Raw genomic sequence first — 25,499 nt, forward strand, 5'->3', positions numbered from 1 at the left:
CACTTACAAAGGAAATGCTGGTGATGTTTGGTCAATCTGGCTTGGAAGGCTGCCAGCTACCAGTCTGGGTGTGAAGGAGCAGAGAAGAATTTTCTATAATAAACTGGTTTAGCTTGAGCGTTTAGGGTTCCTTCAGAAAGCTGTACAGGTGGGGGACAAGGTAATCTTTGTAGTGGCCATCTATGAAACCTTTCCCACTGTTGTGCACAAACCAGCACTGCACGTCAGTCCCAAACACACGGTTTGTCCTGTAGTCCTTCTGCAATCCCCTGTGAGGAAGAGGCCATCCAATATGAGAGTCACGACAAGCAGACAAGACTTTGTTAATCCTGCTGGCTTGCAGTACTTCTCTGCCAAAGTGTGAGTGGGTGCAGAGTGGAAACAACTGCAGAATGCAATGAACTTCACACTTCTGTGACTGCATGGGCCCTTTTGTGGGGATCCCAGGTACTACTACACAGCCAAGGTCAGATGTTGGACAGCAACATGACCAGAACTGTTCATGCAACGTTAAATTACAAAAGAATCCAAGTGTTTTGCCAGCAGCTAAAGACAGATTGTTAGCAGATGAAAATAGGGGATCCCCAAGATCCTTAATTAAGCCTGCAGTCAGTGAGATAATTAAAAAGAGAAGAAAGTCATAAAGAGAGCAATCAAGCACATTATTCCTACCTAGTAACAGTGAGTTTGTTTCCTTTCACTTCCATGGTGGCTTGTGGTTTCTCTGGAGTTTGCCCAGGTCTTTGGTTGTAGATATACACTTCTGGTTCAGATGTAAACTGACCTGATCAAAGAGATTTAAAAGCTCTGTGCATGTTCTAACCTCCATGGCTGTGATGTAAGCTGATGGTAGGCACTTTTAAAAATCCAAACTGGATGCAGCAGGCAAGCCACTCCTGCATGGATCGCAGCATCTTGTCTCCAGCACTAAAGGACTGACCAAATGGGGAGGGTAAAAAGCTCTGCTTCTGAGCCAGAAAACTTCTACTTAAGCAGATTGGAACTGTGAAGAGTATTTGGGAAAACAATCTGCTGCACAGGGTTCCCACATCATAAAGGGAGCCCTGGGTGGGTCCAGGGCTCGAAGGGCTGTTTTTCTCTATGGACTAAGCCCTTGCTTTTGTTTTGTGTTATTTGCCAAAGCAGCTATTCAAGGGAGAGCTGAATTAAAAACTTCAATACAAAAAGAAGGTTTGAGGGGTTTGTTTCACTTTTTTTTTTCTTCAAGTCACAACAGAATAGCCAAGCTGGGAAAACCACATAACAGAGTTATTCAGAATAACCTCCTGGCTGCTTATGCTCTATAGAGTTCTTGGAGCTTCCCGGGCACTACAGCAATCCCAGAGCCATCTGATTCACCCTAGCAGTAATCCTTCTTAGTGTCCCCCTTCTCCCAACATGCAGTCCTTACCTATCAGCCCTTGTGCTTCAGGAGAAAACTGGTTTTCAGGGGGGATGTAGATTCCCAGGAAGTCAACGTTAACTGGGTGATTCTTCCACACACGGTGCAGCAAAACCATGAAGGACATTTCCTCACCCACTCTGATAGTAACATTGCTTTCTTTTTTCACCGATATGAGAAGCCTAGCAGAGGCAAAACAAAAGAGAGAGCTCAGTCCAGCCGGTCACACGTAAGTGCTCAATGCCCTTGAGATGCTCTAACGCATCAACTGCATGGAGCTGGCTGACAGGGCAACAGAAACTCACAGCCTTGGAAGCAGCACCCAGAGGTTTGGAAGGATGGTGTCTAATAGGACACTTCATGCCCATGTCCACACCACCAAATCCTGCCGTACAGATCTAAGCTCCTGTTACAAGGAATGGAAATTCAGGAAGTGATCCCATTCCCTAAACAAGGATCCAGTGCTGTAGGGTCCCCCGTTTTGCTGCTTACTCTCATTCTGCAGATGAAGGTGTGGATGTTTGAAGTCATATCAGGAGCCCCTTGGGCACCTCAAATAACACAGGATGCTTATGTTTAGGCAACTGGCTCTTAATATAGTCAGCAGCAGAGAAAGAAATACAGCTTTTCTTAATTCTGCTTGGTCAACTGAATCACTTCCGTGGCCCTGTTGTCTAATCTTCATTAACTTCATAATATTCATAATGAGAACTCAGACTTTCAGCTGAGGAGCACGTGCCCCACTGTAGGCACCTTGCAACCTGTATCTCACCCAGGGTTGGATAAGCCCAATGTTAAGTTGCACAGGGCAGATAATAAATGCTCAGCAACTTACTGTTTCCGAATGATGTGTCCTGTGTCAGACCAGGACAACATGATGCTGTAAGATCCATCTTTCAGCGTTATGGTTTCTGTGTCGATCTCCACTTTCAGGCCTTTGTTTTTGAAATAAAAACCAAATTTGCCAAAATAGGTGTTGAGTTTCTTATTCTCCTCCTTCTTGGCCCCAATTAGCTGCCCATTGACAACGACTCCTGTGAAGAGCAGAGATGTTGCCTAAATTTAGGGTGATAAATTTTTTCCTAGTATTTAATCTCTAATCTGTCTTTTATATGTATCAGTTCATTTCTATTGCCTCTTGTCCTTCTGCTGTGCATCTCCAAGAACTCTCTGGCTATGTTTGTTTTCTGAGTAGGCGATTGTAGACAGCAACAAGATTCACTTTGAGCCTCTTTCTTTTAAGACTGACCAAACACAGCTCTTTCAGTGTCTCTCTACATCCTGTGCTCCAGCCTTATAATCATCTCTTTGGCCACCACTAATTTTGTTCCTGTTTATCAACATCTTTCTTGTACTGGCAAGCTCAAACTAGGCACAGTACTCTGTATGTGAAGGGAAATAACCACTTCCCTCCACCTGCTGCCTCATTCAGGTCACCATGCATCCTCCTTTCAGACACTTCACCTTCGTTCTTTCAACACCTCTCAGACCTGAGGGAAGGAAAGTCATACTGTAATGTAAACTGTACTTTTTGTTCCCTTACCAGTACTAGGATCAGAAACCAAGTTTAGAATATGTCCGGGATCTGAGTTGATATTAAAGCAGATGTTCCTCTGGCTCTTGGGCAGGTATATGATGAAATGTGGGTCATTGTCAACTGAAACAGAGAGAAAAAACACAGGTTTGAGAAGCAGGCTACAAGAAAACAGGGGACAGACTCTTCAGCAGAGTCTGTTGTGATAAAACAAAGAGAAATGGTTTCAAACTACAAGAGGTGAGATTTAGACGATATAAGAAAAAGGGTTTTTACACTAAGGGTAAGGGTGGTGAGGCACTGTAACAGGTTGCTCAGAGAGGTGGTGGATGCCTCATCCTGGAGCCATTCAAGATCAGGCTGGATGGGGCTCTGAGCACCTGATTTAGCTGTACGCGTCCCTGTTCACTGTGGGGAGTTGGACAGATGGCCTTTGGGGGTTCCTTCCAACTCAGATGATTCTATGATTCTATACCTGTCCTGGAGATGAGGGACACAGGGATTGAGCCACTGCACTCAGAGCATTTTGAAGCAATTTTCAGGACCAGCTGACCATCTCCCTGCCAACATTCAGAGACAACTTTTGTACTCATTGCTGCCTGTAGGGATATCTTGGCCAGCTTCTACTCAAAATACAGCTGTTCCTCATGTTTTGGAAGTATTAACTCATCCTGTAGCCAAGGCAAATCCTTGGCCCTTGATCAGATTTCTCTTTACAGAAAAGTGGTGGCACCTGCAGGTGCAGGGGGGACCTTACTGCTCTCTACAACTCCCTGAAAGGAGGTTATAATGAGGTGGGGGTTGGCTTCTTCTCCAAGGTAACAGAGAGATGACGAGAGGTGCCTTAATTTGTGCCAGGGAAGGTTCAGATTGTATATTAGGAAAAATTTCTTCCTAGAAAGAGTGGCGAGGCATTGGACCAAGCTGCCCAGGGAGGTGGTGGAGTCACCATCCCTGCAGGTGTTCAAGAAAAGAGTAGATGTGGCACTGAGGGGCATGGTTAATGGGCAAGTTGGGGATGGGTTGACAGTTGGACAGGATGATCTTAGTGGCTTTTTCCAACCTTAACGATTCTGTGATTCTGTGAAATTCCAAAGAGTGAAGAAGCTTTCTGAATATATTAAATCTTCTGAATATGCAGAATATTGGAGATGGCCCTCAATCTTTTTTCCTAATTTTCACTAACTGCTTGATCTTCAGCTTGATGCTGTTCTGATCAGTTTTTCTCAGAATGCAAAGAATTTCCAGTGCAAAATATGTACATACGGCGGACAGGTCACTTTGCCCCATTCCTCTTCTTTTCCAAGCAGTTTCTTGACTATCTCTGTCTTAAATTAACCCTTTATCTGTACAGGGAAGGTGTTGGATAGCTCTTTGTTTGACAGCTGTATAAATAAACACATCCACACACAGCACACTCGCAGAGTAATTTTGCAGTTATACTGCTTTTATAGGCAATGGCTCTCCTGAATGCTCTGTGTAAGCAGGCACTGAGATGTGGCAAAGGCCCAAGTGTTAACAGGACCCATCAATCATCAGTGCATTCAGAGATTTTTATCTTCCACAGAGCATTCTTGCTGCCATTTACAATAGCAGCAACTTCACATTAGCTTTGCTACTGCAAAGAAGGCCTGTGAGCAGCCTCAGCCTTGGGGAGAACACAGCAGCAGATGGGGTGACTATTAGAGCCTATTTGGGTCTGAACTAGTCTCACTCTTGTAATTTAGGGAATATTTTTACAGATTAATCTATTCTAAGTCAAAGTGGCTCAATATTTTATAAGGAAAAGTGCAATCCTTGGGCACCAGATGGATTTTGAGGTGCCTGTCATGTATGAGGCCAATGACTGTGCCATGCACAGACCTCTACAAGGGCTGAATCGAGAGCCTTTCACACATTCAGTTTTACTTCATTCCAGCTGCCCCCTCTAAATGAGTGCTGGCTTAAATCATTCTTGAAGCTGAAATTCCCAGAGCGCCCAACAATTATAATTATTTCCTTTATTTGTTTATGGTGTAATGAGTGCTGATGCATGGTGCTTATTTGCAAAGAAAGACCTTAGAGGTCTTTTCCAACCTTTATGACTTTATGATTCTATGGCCTTATGAAATGCTGTAGCTTTTACCTCTGTTTATGCTGACAGCAGACACAGGAGGACTCCTTTGCTCAGGCATGAAGCTGACTGGCACAGCGGTGACATTGGCCCAGGATGGGATACCTTTATTATTATCAGGTGCATTTGGAGTTAATCCTAAAGTGCCTGTTAAATGACAGTCATAATTAGGTTTTCATTAGTGAAGACATTTTAATAGTGTAATTTTTAAAGTAATGTGTTGAATCAGAGCCTGATATCATTATACCACGTAAAGTAGGCACGGCACTATTTACTACAGGCAAATCTACAATAAGGATCCGTTTGCTCCATTCTCACTATCAGGGTAATATGATTCACTTACCATTTCAGTTAAGCTTCCCATAAGCTATTGGTGAAAAATGGAGGCTGACATTTTAACTGTCATTCATGTGAATGGGACCCACTTCAGCTAGACCCTCAAAGCAATGCTGTGAGTGTTCTGCCAAATGAAAAACTGCATGTTTAAAATCTAGAGATCCCAAGAAGAGGGTAGATGTGGCAGGAAACTTTAGTTCAGTTTTGCAATCAGTCTGTTCTGCTAAAAGGACAACTGACCAATCTTTTGAAAATGTGCTATTTCAGTGGAAGACACTAAGCCTTTGCTCACGCAGACGGAGGAGCTCTAATTAAATTTGTAAAGGGACAGACAGAAGGCTGCCTCAGATTACCCATTCCATGCTTTGCATACACAAACATTTTGCTACAGACTGCATGTTTTACACAATCACAAGCAAAGATTGTCACTCGTCAAATCACTTTGATAGTACTTCTACAGCCTCTGTTCTCTGCTAAGGTTCAGAAGTCATGTTCCACTGCCCGTTTTGACCCTGATTTCAGTGCTGTCAATGTTTGACTACTCTGTCAAACACCAAAGGACACAAGGACCTAACGTTAAAATCACTCGAGTCCTTTGAATTCTAGAACAAAAGAAACATGATCTGAATTAGTCTGCTCGTGTCACCTGTCATGAATTTGCACAGTAATACGTGCCATTCCTGTGCTCACCTGTTTGATAGTCATGAGCTGTAGCACACGGGGTGAGTAACAAACATTTCATTTCTCTTTGGATCTCAGCTGCAGACTTTCAAATTGAAAAGACAAATAAATGAACTAGAAAATGACAACTGGCAGACGTGAAAATTTCATTTCACTGAGGCAGGACATGGTTATAGTAAACCAGGAGTGTGAGAACTGAGTCTGCTGAATGTGCTTGGGCTCTTAGCAAAGTCACCATCACTTGCAGTGTGACATGTCAGATGTTGTCCATTGCCCTAACATAGACTGCTTCTTTCCTTCATAGACAATTCAAACTGTCCTATTTATTAATAAATTGCAAATCATTAGACTCAGTTGTCCAAAGAGTTGATCTTGTACTTTCAGTGCTTTCCTTACATTGCGTCAGTAATGTTTTCCTAACAGCAACAGTCGCGCTTTTTCAAATTGCTGACTGGTGAGGACACAAAACAACTGGATGGGGATGACCCACAGTCATTGCTTTGCATTGGACCCTATCAGCTGATGCCAGAACAAGACTACTTCACCTCATTTGGCTAGAAATAAGGTTGCTGTAACAAGGAACATGAAGTATTGGGTTTAAAGGAGTAATCCAGGAGTTTAGTTAATGAGGCACTCCGTATTATTATGATATCTCAGATACCACATATACTTACACCTGATTGCTAGTAACCTTGGGAAGCTTCCAGGAGAAGAAAGTGGTGATGAGATACAGATATAGGTCAATTCTACAGCTTGTGAGGAACTAGACGTATCTGCCCCAGTAAGAAGATGTTCCATATGTGACACAGCATGTTTATTGGGAAGCTTATCTCTCTAATATTAGCACATCCAATGCTCACTGAATCCAATAGCTCCAAAGAGCACTTGCTTAACAGGATGCTGTGAAAGTGACTGAAGATTTAGTCAGCTTTCCCTGAAAGTTGTCCTAAAAGCACAAACTGCCCATCTCAACAATGAACATGTTAGCTTTAAAAAATCAATGATAACAAATCCAAAATGACAGATAGTGTAGTGGCCTGAGACACTGACCTGAGCAGCATCCTCTTCTAGGGTCTTTGGGCTGATCTGCAAGCATTATCTCATCTTTTTCAGAGTTCTCTATCAGCATGGAAGTGAAGGGTGTAACAATATGATGGTCAAGGGACATCTGCAGGATGGATTTGGTGATGTTCCTCTTCAAAGCTGCAGTGGGGGCTGTGTTTCTGGGTGGAAGATAAAGCAGAAGGCATAGTTAGTAGCTCCTCACAGCAACCACAGCGTTTGTGGCTCCACCACAGAGCAGTCATAGAGCCAAGGTGGTAGGATGCAGATGCTGCAGTAAGGCAAGGCTGAAGGTGTACACGAACACACTGTACAAGCAGACTGTTCTAGGCTTCTGTGGATGTTGGTCTGGACACACAGAAGCTCAGTCTCATCTTCTGGTCCCAGCAGAAGACCTCATTCTTCTTCACATGGGATTCATCAGACTTCCTAAAGTCAAAGGGCTTTTTTTCCTGAAACTCTGTAGCTCTTATGCTCAGAAAAGCAAATTCTTTTCATTTCCAGTCAGCTCCACACCCGGGTCTGTCGAAGTCAGAGATTTCCTCTATTTAACTGCTCCCAAACTCTATTACCTGATATCTATGAGTGCTAAGATGGCAGTGTGAGGACAGAAGATATCACCTGTCTTCACTCTGATTTATTTACCTTACTCATTTGAAACCCTGTGGTCTCAGGAAAGACCAGATTGCTCTCATGCTTCACTTCCCTGCCATCACAGACTACATTTCTCCTCACCTCTCTGCCAGCATCTGGTTGACAGTCAGATAGGCCCACAGCTTCCTAGTGAATTCAGGATCTGCATATTTGTCTTTCTTCATGAAACCATCCAGCTCTTCAACATCTCGCAAGGTTTCCATGACAAGCTCTGCATTTGCCTATGCAATAAATAAGAAAAAAGGACAACAAGGGTGAGCCAGGTGAATGGGGTGTCTCTGAGGTCCCCTTTTGTCAACTCCTGAGATGCTTGGCAGTAAGGACCTACTCTGGCTCTGCACACGGTCACTTACAGTTCAGAAAGCCCCAGAACTCCATTGGAAGGGGAGCAGTGTTTCAGCTGCGAAGAATATTCAACATGCTTGATTTCTGTAGCAAGTATCAAATCACAGTTTCCAAGCCCTGTAAGTGTTGTTAAGTCCTCCTCAGAAAGAAGGATCCAGATGTATTTCTTCCTCACCTCTTTCTTCTCCAAGTGGAGGAACAGCCATTAAATGAGTAATATGCCACAAGGCATACCATGAAAGAATAATACAAGGACCTATCACCATGTAGAGGCACCAGCTTGAAGTCCCCAGCAGCAGCAGTTTCAGCCATGAAAGGAGATACATTAGGGGGTCTCCCTGCACCTCCATAAGGCTTGAAGGATGACTTCATAATCTTAGAACAAATTCTGATTTGGAATTGAATTTTGTACATTACATTTCTTATAAGAAGCAAGCCCTTCTGAAGGCTTCAGAGAGTGACTGCTCTTGGCTGTAACTTGAAGCTGTTATGAAAACCTTGTGGGACAAACCCCTGTGAGGTTCCCCACACTTCCACCCAGGACCCAAACAGGCATAACACAACCATCAAGGAGACTGGACACATGAGTGAATGAACCAGCCCAAACTCCAAGAGCAGGCATCCTAGAGAGGGCCCCACTCACCGCTGTTGCTGTGACTACGCTTTCCAAGTGCTGGAGGTTTGCAGTGTCAACCTTCCCAGCCACCACTATTTCTGAGCCGCCAAAGTAGTTGTGGAAGCTGCTCTGGGTGACATCTGACACCGACTCCTGGGGGTAGTTGAACTGTATCTTCTTCAAGAGTGGGGTGGAGACCTGGTTGTAGAATCTCTGAGATGGCAGGGAACAGAGAAGTGAGCCTGTTGTACCCAAAGCAAGCCTCCCACATGGGCCACCCTGACTGAGAGGAGAGCAGGTGGCAAAACTGGGAGCATCAGTGGGTAAGAAGGACTTTCCCTGCCCCAGCAAAAGTAGGCTTTATAATTAAGCCTCAGAACATCTGTATATTTGTAGAGCAAGGAGGTCTGGCCCAAATCCTGTGGAAGCCAAGGGATGGTCCATGGGTTGTTCTTAAAAATGTGTTCATGCTACAACTAAAAGATTTGAATGAAGGTGTGTTATGTGCCTGAATTGATCATCAGATTGGGCAGGTCTTGGCTGTTGTGCAACATGGTTGTTTCTCACCTAATTTTTGCACTTAAGCTAATGCATGGTTGTCATCTTGCACAACTCTCCAAAACAAAGAACAACTTTAGTGATCCCCACCTCTCTAAATTGTGAATCCACAGTCACTCCATTCTAGTTAGTGGAGTTAGCTCTTCAGCTATGAGCAAAACTGGATCCTCAGCTTAAAAGGTAACGGGCTAGAAATGTACCTTCATTTGGGCAGAAGTCTCCTGATTTCCAAAAATCCGTTGGGCCATGCCACGGTTGTCAGTTGCAATTCTCTGCAGGAAATCATAATCTACATCAAACCCAATGCCGAGGCAGAAGAGAGAGAATTCATCCTTTATGCTCTGCTTCACATTCTTCTGGATCGTTGTCAGCTTTAGCTCACCTTTGAGAAACACAGAGTGACATTCATCTGAGCAACAGTGGACGTCTCCATTAGGATGAGAGCATTCGTGCCCTTGAAGTGTCTCTGTTTCTCTCTTAATTGTGAGGAATGTTGAGGAAGCTGGCTTAGTTGCTAAATCTCCATTTGGCCAGATAAACCCTACATAAAGTGACATTTTGGCTTCTTCGGGATGGAGATTAGCAACTTATTGCCACTGAAGATAATTCTTTTGAACTTTTTTTTGGTATGTGATACATATTCTTTGTGTTTGCAGAATTCATACTAACTTCTCAGGGAGTCTGCAATTATAATGCATCTAGACTTCTCCCAGAATTTCTCCTTCAAGCTCTCTGCAGGCTAATACAATTCCGTACAGGTTTTTTTTGTTGACATCCTCCCACTGGGACTGGCTGTTTAACAAACCTATGGCAGTTTGTCTTATGGGCTGGCATCTTACACTAATGGATTACTTCTGACCTTTACCAATTTCAATCCAGATCAATTTGCTTTCTACCTTATTTTCCAGATTTTGATGTTACATTTGGGACTGAGTAATATTAAGAGTTGGAATTATCAGAAGAGGAGATTTTCTCTTACACTGTTCTGATTATCTCTCCTATAGGACTTATGCATCTCTGTAGTTGCTCATCTTTTGTGAAAGCTCACGTGCACAGCCTCATGGCATCTATAGCATCTGCAGCAGTGCAGCCATTGAAAGAAATAAGATTTTTTTTTTAACTTACTATTGAAGTGTCTAAGTATTGCTTGCATTTATGAGGCTAATTCCACTGTCCTTTCTTCTAATTTAAAGCAGAATCCTTACCTACAGTTGGGTCTCCATCAGAAACCAATACAATCATGGAAACTGAGTTAGGGTCCAACATGCCTAAATTCTGGGCTTCATTCAGGATGAATGTGGCTCGGAGAAGAGCTTCATTGATATTTGTGCCTGCCAATGACACAATGAAGAAAACAGGTTTGAATCTTGTGGAGTGTCTTGTCAAATACAGATCAGTTCTGAGATTCCAGTGGAATTAATCAGCGTGAACAAAGACCTGAGATTAAAGCAGCAAAACCTCCCCTCTGTGATTCTTATGGTACATCTGCTACCACTCTGGTTCCCTAAGGAAACAGAAGCTGAAAATTGTTGCATGTTGATCATTGTGTTAAATAGACCTTTCACTGTTTTCCTCATTTAGTGTTACACCATTTACTGAAATGGAAAGTGTCAGATTGGTTTCATAGTGCTGTGAATAGAAATAGCTTATAATCTATTTGCTCTTGAGTTTGTCCACCAGCATGATGGTGATTTTAAAATATGGGAACACATATTTTGTAAGTATTTAAGCACATTTGTATATAGGCACACTACACGTTTTGCCCTAAGCTCCATTAAGAGAGCAGATCTTGATACTCCCTTTTGCACTGGGCTGTTGTCCCCATGTGGGGCTCCTCATCCCTCCTACTACCAGTAATTCCAGGGGGACCGCGGTGAAGCTTCCAAAGTCTGAAAAAGGCAACTGTTCTTGTTTACCAGACAAGGAAATGAAGCATAAAAAGGATGGACACTTTGCCTAGGTTAGCACTTAATAGAACATCAGGCAGTCTACAACCTATAGTCCTTGGAGACCCTAGAGGTAGGCTTGTGAGACTCTGCTTCATAAGGCTGATCTTTCATGGATACTTGGGGTCTGTAAGGCTGCAGGTAGGCCCTATAGATTGAAAGCAGCTGTCCTATGGTGCCATAGTAATGCAAAGGTGACGTGCAGCCATAGACACACCTCATTGCTGGGAGCATGATACTATGGTGATGCTAAGAAGGAAGAAATCTCTAGAGCTCTTTTACTTTCTCTCTATGTTCCCATCTGTCAGCCTATTCAGTGGAAGGAGGTGCCATCCCATTCCCTAACAAAATAAAGTGGAAGCTTTGGTCTCCTTTAGCCCAGGACATGTTTTTCCCAAATCAGGATTCAGACTTTTTGTTAGGAATACTCCACCAAATTGAATGTTGTCTGAGGTACCCATTCCTGTGATACCTAAGTGTCAAGAGCACCTTGCAATCAAAACCTCATACCCCCGTTGGGATGGATTGTCTGGATGTACTTCTTAGCATCTTCAACCTGTGCTGGGGTAGCTGAGACTAAATTATCCCTCCAACATCGGACATTGTGGTTGAAGTCAATAAGAGAAAACTGATCAGCAGCACGGAGCTCGCTCAATATTGCCTTCATGGCCTCGATGGTCTGAAAAGAGGAAATTACAGAAATAACAGGTTTAAGCTTTGTTTTCTTTAAAGCATTTTCTTAACATGGCTGCAAGTAAACAGATGCCTGTGATGAATAGGAACGTGAGCGTTGGAATCCAAAAACAGCATCTGTTCTCTAGATCTCTTTTTACATATTTCTAACATAAAGTAGAACTTTTCTCTAAAGAAACACAGGGGAAAAAATGCAATTAGCAGGAACAAATCCATGTGCCTCAACCTATCCTTGCTTAACACTTGCTAACAAAGAGTGCGTGAGAGAGAAGCAGTCTGTGAGACACTGTGGTCCAGGAGAGAGGAATTACTTGTACTAGCTCAGGTGACTTAACTCTGCCTGCACTGCTGTCATTTTGGGCTGGGTAACATCTGTTTGAAAATATGTGATTTAAAGAAGTGACGATTAGCCTACATCCCAGTTTTGCAGCATTGATTTCCCCAAGGAAGAAATCTGCCAAGCCCTGGTATTATACACTGAAGCAAATTCAAACATCCTTAGATCATCCCAGACTAATATCCAGCTCTTGAAAATCTTCAGTGACACATGATTTACAATCTCACAGACTTTCCCCTTAGCACTACAAAGCTTTTTCTGTATTATCTGATGTAAATCTTTCCTGCTGTAAATCCATCTGATTCCATCTTATTCTATCCTGTGTGGGCATTAATGTCAGTTGTTGGGTTTCTCTTTTGGAGCAATTCTTGAAATATATTTGAAAGCTGATTATGTTTCCCCAGGACTTCTTTTTTACAGAATAAATCAAATTTCTTGCCCTTCTTTTTTCCACGAGTTATACTGTCTAATCCACTCTTACTGCCCTTCAGTGGGCAGTCAGCAACTTAGAATCATAGAATCATGAAGGTTGGAAGATCATCCAGCCTAATCACCAACCCATCAACTTGTCCATAACTTTTTGAAGGCAGGGTTATAGTACCTTCACTGAGACTTTCCCAGGATATAGTGAGGGAGATTTTAAAAAAAAAAAGGGATTCAAGGTCTTTATAAAATGCTTTATGATCTGTCAAATAAAATTTCACTTTACTATTAAAATCAGTGTTCTAATGGTATCATCTCTTCTTTACAATATGGAAAGGAGTATTACAAATAAGGAGTAAAATGAACTCTTTGATTCATCAAATATTCACCAAATACAGTGAGCATTTGACAGAGCAAAGTGTAAAGAACAAACATGGTAAATCTGAATGGCAACCTGCCATAGAATTGTATGGTAAAGCACATGGGAAAAGTTGGCAGGAGATTCTCAAAGTCAAACACTTACTTGTTTCATTTTCAGTCCCCACATTGATCCACTGACGTCTATAACAAACAGAATGTTTTTGGGCAGGGGATCAAGATTTTCCGGAGCAAAGAAATGAATAAAATAGCCATTAAAAATCTGCAAAATAAAATAATAATAAACCTTGCTGTAAAATGAGCTGTGCTAAAGATGCCAAGATAATAACTGAGCAGAAAATACTGTTACTCTCAATGGGTTGGTTGCTACTTCCAGTTCTGCACATACACGTGTATTTGTAGCCATGCACTGTCTACACTCTTTACTGTTTATCAAGGAAAGCAGAGCCTGGTTCTCAGACAGCTGCCATGCAATGGCATGGCGATGAATAAACATGTTTTTAAAAAGACTGTTCTCTATGTAATAATTCAACTCCCATATCTTTTCTTCATGTTAACATGAAAATATCGATGTTCTGGTTCTCTCGTAATAAATCAGTACAACTTCCACTGAGTGCCCTTTGATTCAACATTAAATCACCAGATGACTGCTAGATATGAAAGACATTGGCCTGTGGACAAGACAGAAATCTGCTCCTGACTGTCTGTAGGACTGTGACTTAGTCATAAATTAAGTAAATCTGTTCTATCCACTTAAAATCTCTCTGTTCTTTCAATTGGATACAAAGCTCTTTCTGATCTTGTCCTCTCTGCACGTACCAGTGGAGCTTAATTTCTGCTTAGCGAACTGCAGAAGTAATGCAATGATGAGGTTTAGCACAGTTTGCCTAATGACAGCAATCCCTGTATTCACTGGTCCTGGTTAAACAGAGATACTTACTTCTAATTCTCCACCTGTGCTCTCTCTGTTCACATCATACTGCACCACGAAATTTCCATCTACTGCTGTGGATGAGCAAGTGGGGCATTTTCGTTGTTGAGCCATTGTGGGCTTGAAAGAAATATGAGCCTTGAAATGAGAAGTGATCATCAGTTAATGAGGAGTGGTGAGAAAGGCAGATCATTGAAATAGAGAGTTCATCCATTTATGAAAGATCTTCTTTTACAGAAAGATTCTCTTCTCTCTTTATTTACACACCCAGTTTAAATGGAAAATGGACTTTGTCACTTGAAAACAAAAACTGTGCTGAGATTTGCCTGGGTATGCTGATTCATTAGTAGCAATTGTGACACAAGCACAGTGACTCATATCTTCTGTATCAAATATTTCCATCAGAGCTGGGCAATTCTTTTCTAGAGAGCAATATTCTGGCTTATTTATCATTTTCTTAGTTGAAGCTATCCTGAGCTTAATCAATATTTTGAATTAGCTTTCAAAGTAAGTTTGTTGTTGTTTCTTTTTTTCCCCTGAAGAAAAGAAAGCTCGTAATTTGTCTGCAAACTGAGTGGTAGAGTTCTTCTCATTAGTCTTGCGACTGGTTATGCAGATGTTATGTTATTCTTTGCATTGCATTTCTCTGCTTTGACAGATCACTCAAAATTTCTTAAGAAGTTAAATCACAATACATGCATCCAAAGGCAAACTGTCTTGTATGCTTGCAGTTTCTGCAACATCTTCTTTTTAAGGTCTTTGGAATGTGAAACCTTCTCTCTCTTTTAATGTTATGAATACCTGGGACTATTTTAATACTGGGGACATTTTGCTATATATCTATCACATATGCTGTTAAGAATACTGCCATAACAATAAAGGTGAATAATGGCAACAAATAACACCTTCAGGCTTGAGAAGAATGTGCCATAAAAGCAGGTGAACAGGGCTCTGAATTATTGTTCACTTATTTGCCTTCAAATTCTTGATTAAACTCTCTCAGATGATATCTGCCTACATTACCTTTGAATTAGTTCGCTGAAATAGGAATGTGAGTGAATGAGATATGAAGCTGAGCCTGGATATCAAGGAACAGTACCGCCTGATAAATTATGATAGTAATATACACAGACTTTCTGGGTCTGATTTACACACCTTGTGTTAGATCTCTATCAGAAAGTGAAAAGAGTTGTACCTTCCCAGAGTCATTGATAGACATCTATTGTGGAAAACTTTCTGCTACTGGAAGGTTTATCCACACATAAGAGCTATGATAGAGAAAGGTAGAGTAAGCACGTCAGGGAGAAGAGCAGTCCTAAAAAGTTTCCTAGGTAGATGTTCCCAGTTGGAACTGAGATTGTGGAGCAATGTTTATTCTACTTGACATTCGTCATCCACCTTTTTCATGTCCAGCAATTCCTGTGTACTGCTCTTTCAGAATTACAAATTGAAAGATTTGCACAAAGAAAGATGGCCTACACTCTGTTTCTGTATTGCTGTAGTATTCAAGCATCTTGTACATATGGTTAGATAGCAATAATGAAAATAGTGTATTTTGGTCATATTTTTAAATGCTTTCAGGAAGTATGAGAAAATACCATGGCTGTGGAGGAATAACTATGAAAACTGAAGTGTCCTGCTGCTTCCTCTCTGTAACTGTTACCTTTTTCTCTCCCTTGGAGATGGTGGTGATTCCATTGAAATGATCTCCAAGCGAATTGGGAACATGCACGTAGCGAATTCCCTGTGGCTCAATAATGCGGACATCCACCTGGAGGCAGGAAAGGAGGACATTTAGTATGATGCAGTGCCACTGCTGTGTCAGGATACCATAAACCCTCCACAGGCAAACTCCAGAAGGAGAGGGGGATATTCTTGAGAATGCTCTTGTAGGGCTAGTTTCACTTGGGATGGGGGTCTATGTAATACTAAAACTATGATGGAAAGACAAAATATATGTCCAAAGAATAGGATGAATTTGGCAGAAATGCTCATTCTTTATCCTTCTGCCTCCCCTTATGGAAACGAACAGGATAGGAATCAAGGTCAAAGCATGAAAGCACAAATCCAATTTGTGCTTTCAGGAAAGTATGAGTTGACTCTGCCTAACTTCTGCTTTGGGTTCTGAGGCCAGGAAGAACACAAAAAGTTGTGTTCTATTCTCCTCTGCATAGGATGGAGTGTACTTTCACTTTGGGTTAGATGGCCAGAGTGATTTGGAAAATAAAGGCTTTATCCTGTTGGTCTGAGATAAAGGCTTTTTGTGGTTGCAGTTCTAGTAGTAAGTTTACTAGAAAGCAAGATACAGTGTCCCTTTCAGTAGGACTTACTCAGGCCTTTAGAAAGCTTGAAGCAGACTACAGCCTGCACCAAGGAAATGTGAACAGCAGACTTTGATTTACGGGGTTTACAGCTTGTGCTGAAGCTATAGAAAACTGAAAAACTTTTATGACATAGAAACATGAGAACAGGCAGATGGAAATGTCCAGTGAGCCCTGAATTCTGTCTCTTGGCAGATGATAGAGGATACTCTTGGAAAGTATGGGCAAGAGGGTACGAATAAGGCAAATCGTTTTTAGACAGCCAGATGTGGAGAACCTATCCTACAGAGAACATCTGCTCTAATAGGACACTATCTAATGAATTTGGGATTATTGTGAAAAGCCCTGCTCCAAATAAACAGCACATCTTATTTGCTTTCCTTCAGTCAGGGTGAGTTTACACAGAGGTATACATGGACCAAAGCTCGTTAGTCCAAGGGATTCCGACATGAGTCAGTCACAGTTCAGGAAATGCCCAACTGTGTCATTAATGCTGGAGAAGACTACTGAGATCATTCAGTCCAACCTTCAACCCACCCCCAGCATGTCCACTAATCCATGGCCTCAGTGCCACATCTCTATGTTTCTTGAACACCTCCAGGGATGGTGACTCCACCACCTCCCTGGGCAGCCTGTTCCAATGCCTCACTACTCTTTCTGAGAATAATTTTTTCCTAATATCCAACCTGAAATTGACAGGAGGCAGGATAAATTTGCTGATCACTCATATAAATATATGAGTTTGAAGTTTCTCCTGATGGCCTGCCAAGTGGCCTTGAGACTATTTGTTTCAAGCCAGTATTAAAGGAAGGAGCAGTAGAAGAAATGGCCTGCCATGAGGCTCATAGAAACTTCCTCTGCCCTCTCAAGAAAGATTCACTTGTAGGATGCTACCTACACACACCAGCTCTACTTTACCTCCATGTGCTTCGCCAAGCGCCCCGGCTTCAGTGAGATAACGTGCTCATAGGAGCTCAGTTTCCTTCGAATCATTTCCTGGTAGTGAAGCTCAAACTGGATCCTTGTTCCTGGGGGCACATTCACTTCAGTTTTGAAGTTTTCCATATCCAAGGCATTGCTCCTGAAAAGTTAGCTGTGGAGTTATTTTGAGAAAATACAAGGAAAATGAGAGCTTCTTTGCATTATTTTTAGATATATACATTTCTGAACCCAGTTTTAACTGTGACCTATACCAGGGAACTGCTGTTCTCTATTAGCACAATACATTTTATTGAGCTGAAAGCAGAAGCACAAGTTAAGTCCTGACACTTACATATCAAAGTTGCTATAAGTAAGCAAAACCTGCTTTTCCAACCCATTTTTCTTACTAGGACGTCATATCTCTCCTCCTGGGATGGGTCAGCTCAGTCCTTCTGTGAATAAGTTCAGTACAGTATCCATACACCAAAATCCTTATACCTCACTATTCCAGCAGCTTTGCCTTTGGCTTTTGCTTGGGAGTACATTCTTCTGGCTTCAGACTTCTCTCGAATTGAGCTGGTAAATGTTATACCATTGACATCCCTAGGACAGAGAAGACAGTCCATTTGCAAAAGAAAAAACTTCATAATCAGTAATTATTATTTTACTTAAAAAAAAAAAAAAATCAGTCAAATCTAATCTCTTTATAACCCAGTGGGAAATAAAATAATAAGGCTCTCATTTAAGATCAAATGAATGAAGCTTGTTTTCCAGCAAATCTGCATCTTTTTGCCTAGCTGCTTCTTTATTTCATCTAGCTGGCACTCTCGTATTCTAAGGAGGAACTGCTCTTCTCCACCTTCTTCACACTTCCCAGTGCTTTGGGCAAGACAAGCAGTTACTCATGTCATTGCTGTTTGGAAACATGGATGGGTTCATGTCTGCTGACCAGCGAGCTGGCTGCTGCCTCTTTGAAAGAAGCTGTTCAGCGAGAGCTCTTATTTGGGACTCTCTCTCCTTTGATCTGGTGTCAATTTGCCAAAGACAAGTGATCTGCTTGAGACTCCTGTCCTTTTGTCAATTCTTGTTGACGTTGGCCAATGGCCCTATAATTACCAGGGACGAAGGGATGGACAGATAGATAGTACAATGACATAAGCCTTTTTTCATTGAGAAAGCACACTCAAATTACACTGAAGCCGGCAAATGATAGAAGGTGCTTTGTTTTTAAGAACACTTCTCTCCCACCATTTTCACCCTTATTATTGAACCTGTCAGAGCACAAGGCTGATATCTGCCCACTACTTACATAGTAAAGTTGTCAATAAAAGCTCCTTTGGGAACTTGTACATCAAACACTATGTGCTGGGGCCGTTTTGCATTATTCACCATTTTGGCTTGGATCATTGTGTTGGCCAGCCGTGATGTTATAGTGGACTGAACTTTGTAGCTGTAAAGACCTATCTTGTCATCATCCTCCACCTGTAATTGATAAAATAACTCTATAAATTTAGGATACAGCTAGAAAATGCACCCTAAAGAATGATTTCAGCTCCTTTTATAGCATCAGTGCCCTTTTTTCGATCACTTTTTATTATAATATGGCAGCCAGGTGGATCATGAATTCCATTTCAAGGCACTTCAATATTTTACCCGCAACTGTGGCAAGATACCCATGTGAATAAAATTCATTATAACATTTTATCTGAAAGAGAGAAGTTATTGAGCTGGAGTGCTTTCCTTGCTTTCCAGCAGGCAATCAGTCCTTGGAAAGTCTCTCTCGATGTAATCCAGCGTAGAAGGGTTATGTAGCAATCCTCAACATCATATACTGAGGAGAAAGGAGCTACTATTTTCAATAAAGGCCCTAAAAAAAAAAAAGACCTGAAACACTGAATACTGATCTAGTATTGTAAATAGTTAAATCATAGCAGTTGTAGAACAGTATTAAACTGGTACATTGAAATACTGCCTTTGTCTAATCGTTTTTGTTGCTCATTTCTTCATATTTACCATACTCTTCTCCCCAGAAGAGCAGTTGAATAAACAGCATTGTGCAAACAGTCGGCTGTTTAAAGAAATTAGGTTAATACCCAACCAGCAGTAAAAACAAGGAACTGAACAAACAGAAGAATTGATTTCCAAAAAATGGTTAACTACAAAATCTCTTTATTCAATATTTTTCTCCACAGAGGAGGAAAAAAACTCACCAGATCTCCAACATACCCCCAGTCAGATGTGCTTCGCTAGAAAAGAAAAATACAGAGAAAGTATTTCAGCAAAACAAGCAGCATAGACTGTGGCTGTTTTAAGAGATCAGACAGTGTAATTATCCAAAAGCTGCTTTCCAAAATGATCGGAATTCATTCGAGTTCTCAGGCTTAGTGAGCAGATTCCTTTTATTACATTTACTTTTATTACTATGTTTTATGCAATATGCATACGTGGGATGTATCCCTCGTATAAGCATATTACATACATACGGCATATGTACATTTTCATATATGCAATTCTGATTATGTACACAGTGCTTAGATGAGCTAAAACAATGCTCATTAATGGTTGGCTTATTTCCTGCAATATGAATTGTCGCATTTGGAAATTTCTATGAAAATGTGGTGACATCTTGTGGCCATTTGAAACATTCTATTTTTAATTCCCTGAAACTCACACGTCTATCCCTGGGGTGGGATTTGGCTCCCCCACTTGTAGGAGGACATGTGATTGCTCAATGCAGCTGCCTGCAACTGGTCTACAGATTGTCACAACCAACCAACCTCAGCTCTTCAGAGCCAACGGAATCATGTCTTTCATCTTGAAATAGATACTTCCATGTGGTTGAACATAGCATGCCCTGAACTATGCTGACTGTTCCAGTTGGTGATTCACCATCCATACCCTGGGGTGCACCAGGCCCAGCACTGTCAGATGGGAGAGGGAAGGGGTTGTCCCCTCTGCTGTGCATTGTGCATCGTCACCTTGAGCACCAAATATAGTTTGGGTGCCACAATATAAGAAGAACATAAAACTATTTTAAAGTGTCCAAAGGAGGGCTATGAAGATGATGGCCTTGCCTTAAGCTGGGTTTATAGAACATGAAACTGACAGCTCTCACATTTTTATGATGTTACAGACTCCCTGAACTACTTCACACACTACTGTATACCACAAAATGAAACTCCTCAACTCCACTGATGATGATCAGGAGTCTAGGAAGACTATTTCACATACTGATGGATTAATTATAAATATGTACAAAACCAGACCAATATTATGTCAGATGGAAGTAGCACTTGAATGACCCAAATCCACAGATGATGCTTACAGCAACTGATTTAGTCAAATGGTGTATATAAGGCTTGCTGTACATTTAGTAATTTAGTTTGAAGCCTTTTTATACATCAGGAAAGTCTAGATATGCTTAAGAGGTGATACATCTCATAGCAAGATCATTTTAAAGAAGAGATTTTAAGGATTATTTAAAATGAGATAGACTGCAGCATTCCCATCTCACTGAGAACAAACTCAGGTTTTGTTTCACAGCTGTACAGGTTCCACCTAAAGCATCCAGACTGGGATTTCAGGACCTGAAAGTTAATGGCACCGTAGATACCCTCTGCAAAGCATAATGGATTGATCCTTGCACAGCCCATTGTGAAACTCTACAAATATAATTGTACAGTGAACTGAACCCCTCACATCTGATAAAGAATCAGACTGTGAAGAATGAATACTGCCCTTGGACATATCCTTAGGGTGAGGAACATTAAAGCTGTGAATACAAATTAAGTGAACCTCAAATGAAATAAATTGTTTTGAAAAGACTAAGACCAAGACCTTAGCACAAAGGAGGGTTTTCTCAATTTATTTATTGTGATACTTTTCTGGTTTTCAGAGGGGGCTTAGGTTTCCAGCTCACCTTACACATGGTGCATAAAGCTTTCAGGATGCCTAGGTTTCCTTCCTGATTGTTTTTGTGAGGGCAGAGGAAAAGGGGAGGTAGTGAGAGAGACACTGAGTTTATTGCTCACATGTGTAGTGACTCCCACCACTGTTGTTACTGATCAGACATGGGTTGGCCCAATCATCCCCCTGGGATCCCAAAGGTTGCAGAGATTAATTATTTCAACAGGTCATGAGGACAGAGCTGTAAATAATTACACTTTATGTTTGAGTGCTGATGTGGTTATTGAAAACACAGGCCTTGAAGAGATTTCTGTGGCACGTGCTATTTCTAGCAAGAAAAATTGTGTCTGATCCTTTCTTTTAAACCACATCCAGATCTGCCGATGGTTGCATTGCACAGAAGCAGTGTTTTGTGGAACTCCTCATGTGTGGCACAGTTTGGGTTGGGCTGCAGGCAAGTGCTTCAGGAACTGTTTTAGGGATACAGTCTTAATAGATGCAGAGCCCTAACTTCAGTGTGCTGAGACCGGTCTTCTCCTGATATCTGTGCAGGCTGTGGATACTTAGCTCTCTGTAACTCTTTGCCCAGATCACTGTGTGTGAATGTTGCGATGCTGCTCCGTCACAAGAGGTTCACAAGGTTATCCCATGGGCCACTCTATTGCTGTGGTCTCAAGGACCATTTGCATACCTGAGGCACAGTGTTTTTGGGATCCGTCAGTGACCACTTTTTTTTTCACTACAAGATCTAATCTAGTGCATGGAAAACAATTATTTGTCTTTATATCTAATCAGCACGTTCTGCAGAAGAGTTTTGTTGTCTTGTTGCCAAAGACCTAATGAGCTCACTGTAGGAAAATCATAAAATCACAGAATATCCTGTGTTGAGACATACAAGTTGAGACCTACAAGAATCAAATCCAACTCGTGGCTCCACACAGGACCACCCTAAAATCAGATCAAAAATGCAGTGCTAAAACAGTAAGTAACTGTGTGCCTGCTGTTGGCCAAGAACTACTGTCTTAAGATGTTTTTTCATCTAATTTATTAATCTTTTATTGTGACTCAACACAAAGGTAAGTCATCCTGAGATCTTCACTCTATTGGTTTTCAAAGACTCATATGAAATGTAAAGAATGGGAAATATATGGGAATAGGATAAATAATCTACTATAATAAAAAGCACAAGTATGGTTGCAAATTGCTATATGCATATGTCTATATTATTATGCATCCAGAAAGCTGGAGAACAGAGACAACATAATCCATATGCTAATAAAGATATGTTGGAAAGAAATGATGCCCTGAAGAAGTGAGGAATTCTGCTTAGATAGTCATTAGATTATTTAAATTCTAATCTGGCAAATGTGAACTGGCTTGTTTCATATTTATGCTAAAATATTCCATCTTTCTGGCAGTGTAATAGAATCTTCAGGTGTCAATAAGCCACAATTAGACTCTGTGTGAGGCCCATTTGAAAAAAAAGCAAAACACCTTAGGATAAAGATGAATCATAGTTGCCTGTTCTTAACTTCAAAGATGCTGGGAAATCCAATTTTACTCAAGATGATCTTTTGTTTTTGCTGTACTGAACAAGCTCAAGAAAGGCAACACCAGAGCTCTGATGGAGGACAAGGTCCACTCTGAACAACATTTCTTTCATTCAGCACAATAAAAGTCAACATCTTCAAACAACTGATTTCATTATCATTATTCTTAACTAGTACTTGATAAAACACACACAAAAAAACCCCAAAACTCCTGCAATGTTGTCTTAAATACTTCTGTTTCAGAAACCAGCAGTGTACAATTATCTGTAACACATCAGCACTCTGGAAATAAATTCTCTTCCCTGTCCTTGGACTTCCCCAGTCAATTTACCATGTTACATTGTGCTGCACTTTTGACCTGAACTAGGTCAAAAATGATATGAATGAATGGACTATCTGCAGGACTACAGAGTTTCAACATACATTGCCTGTGTAGAAGTTCTTCTTTTCCATTTTTTTTCAGTCCCACATGTATCACACAGAACATGAGACAGACAAGTATACCCATTTCTTGGCATCTATGTTATAGTTCTACCTTAGGAAGTCAGATATGAAACAAGGCTCTAGGTACTACAGAAAGGGTAGCATCAGCAACTAGATGTGTGAATGTCTCAATGTATTTAAGGATCCGTTGGTACCACCTGATTGCACATTCACAACCCTTGAAATGGAACAAACTGCCTGGGGAGAGCTCCCTGGGATTCCTGTTTTCCTTTATTCGAAGCATTGCTGGTACTGTACCTGGTACCTGCCATTTCTTGTCCTGGAGCTTGAAGGAAATCCATCAATTTCTATGTCAACCAGATTTTCCACTTCCTAAAGGAGAAAAAGGAGGAAACAAAGATGTGTCACTGCTGTCTTGCAGTTAGATTTGTCACTTGAATTGTTGCTGATTAGCACTCTAATACAATTCCAAAATGAATTTATGTCCCCATATACCAGTATGGAGTAGAGTTGCAAACCACCTCAGACCAAACTGCTGTGTATTCATACATTCCATTTCTCTCTGTGGACAACCAGCTCTATGTACTCTTATCATCATGACTTTTACCTTCATTTTACAACCTTTCCTTCCAAAACAAGGAATAATATTTAATGGACTGAAATGCCCATTATAAGCAAGAGGCAGGTGATCATCAGGATGTGTCACTATATGGTAACGTTGACATTTCAGATACTGATCTCACCTAAACCAGCAAGTTCAGAGAATTTCTGCTCAAACCACAAGAAATTGCCTCCAATCTTATGTATGGAAAGTAAATTTGTCCAAATGACACAGAAAAACATCAGATCTTTTCCAAATGCATGTCTGTACAGATTAGAAATGAGCTTCTTACACCACAGCAAAACTCTTCTATGTTTGTTAGCAGTTTTATTTATGGCAATTAAGAAGTCAAGGTTCATGAGTTGCTCTCCAACTTAGATGACAGCGTACACACAAAGGTTTGCACAAAATAAACTTGAATTGCTTAAGCACATTGATGTTGAAGTGATATGATGACAGTGGTTAGAGAGGAGCACAGAAATATTTTTCTGGGCTATTTTTGACGGGAATCATAAACTCAGGATAAAAATCAGACTGTGTCATGAAAGGTGCTGTAAGAAGAAAGAAAAATGAAAGAATATCCAGACATTAGTCTTGCATAAGAAAAGAAATCTTCACATGATTCATGCCAACTTAGCTGAAAGATTGCAATAAAAAATGCAAATTTGAATTTGCAGCAGTTTCTAATTCATGTGGAAATGCGTGTAGACACTGAAATACAATCTCACCTGAATATAGGCCTTTAAATTTTGACTTTTGAATCACAAAATCTCTTTTTTGTGAATAAAAAGAGAAAGCTCTTTTTATTATTATCTTATCCTATTGCATGCTTTTTCTGTAAGTTATCTCATCCTCCTGCCAAGGAATGTACAGACAATAGGATCTTAACTCTGTATTTGAATTTCTGTTAACAGTAATCTGAGTTCATATGGAACTCTGCTGAAATTCATGGTGGTCCATACAGGAGATCCCATTCAAAAAGACATGTAGATTCTGAGTTTCTTCTTAATCCAGGGAATGGAATCTAAAACACTGAAAATATGAACATAGAAGCCTAGCTGAATAGTAAAGGCTGAAAGCACCAGCAAAAGCAAAGCTGAGTTAAAAATACGAATCCTGTTTGAAAAGAAATTGGAATTGCTCATTCTATCCCAGCTTTAACAACATTAAAAAGTAACGGTGAAGACCATTTGGTGAAATTTGGTGAAAACCAAGCCAAACAATACTATTTTAGCTCAGAGTAGAAGAGAAACTATGAGACACAAGCAGAACAAGAAGCACCGACCCAGTCCTGCTCTCACTGAAGCCAGTGGCAGCACCAATCTGGACTTCAGCAAGGAAGGCAGCCCTGGGCCCTGCTGGAAATACTCACATCTGGGATTCCATCGATAACAAGATCGAAGCTTCCTACTTCAGAAGTGAGGAACACAATCATGAAGTAGATCAGATGCTTCATTTTCTTTCTGCTTGTCTCCTGAGAACAGCCAGCATAGGGACTAGACACAAGATCTTTCCTTCTCTGAGACAAGTTCAAGGAAACTGATGGGGGTTATGTAGTATTTTGCACAAAGTTTTGAAACACTGACTTTGTTTAGGCCATAGGTAAATATTTGCCTTGCAACGCAAGTCAGAGCTGTGGTGTCCGAGCAAGGGTTATCCAAACAGTGTCTTCACTTGGCCCTGCCCTCGATAACAGCTCAGGCTTGGATAGGCTCACCTCTTGCTTTTGTAGGTTCCCATGATGTTT

The 25,499-nt window shown here is 41.0% G+C and overlaps 1 protein-coding gene across 1 annotated transcript; it reads right to left on the bottom strand.

Moving 5' to 3' along the window:
* Positions 1 to 121: 121 nt before the first annotated feature.
* Positions 122 to 25,208, bottom strand: ITIH2 (inter-alpha-trypsin inhibitor heavy chain 2; the record flags this gene model as incomplete). The annotated part of the gene is made up of 21 exons (XM_079548848.1): positions 122 to 269; positions 673 to 784; positions 1,412 to 1,584; positions 2,238 to 2,436; positions 2,946 to 3,059; positions 5,062 to 5,196; positions 7,117 to 7,289; positions 7,864 to 8,003; positions 8,771 to 8,956; positions 9,502 to 9,683; positions 10,507 to 10,632; positions 11,758 to 11,926; positions 13,224 to 13,340; positions 14,019 to 14,147; positions 15,673 to 15,780; positions 17,249 to 17,411; positions 17,750 to 17,854; positions 18,561 to 18,733; positions 19,462 to 19,497; positions 23,449 to 23,523; positions 25,125 to 25,208. The coding sequence occupies 21 exons, from the start codon at positions 25,206 to 25,208 to the stop codon at positions 122 to 124; spliced, it is 2,847 nt and encodes a 948-aa protein (XP_079404974.1).
* Positions 25,209 to 25,499: the final 291 nt, after the last annotated feature.

This window comes from Tetrao urogallus (assembly GCF_951394365.1).
Source record: "Tetrao urogallus genome assembly, chromosome: 1".
NCBI classification, from domain to species: domain Eukaryota; kingdom Metazoa; phylum Chordata; class Aves; order Galliformes; family Phasianidae; genus Tetrao; species Tetrao urogallus.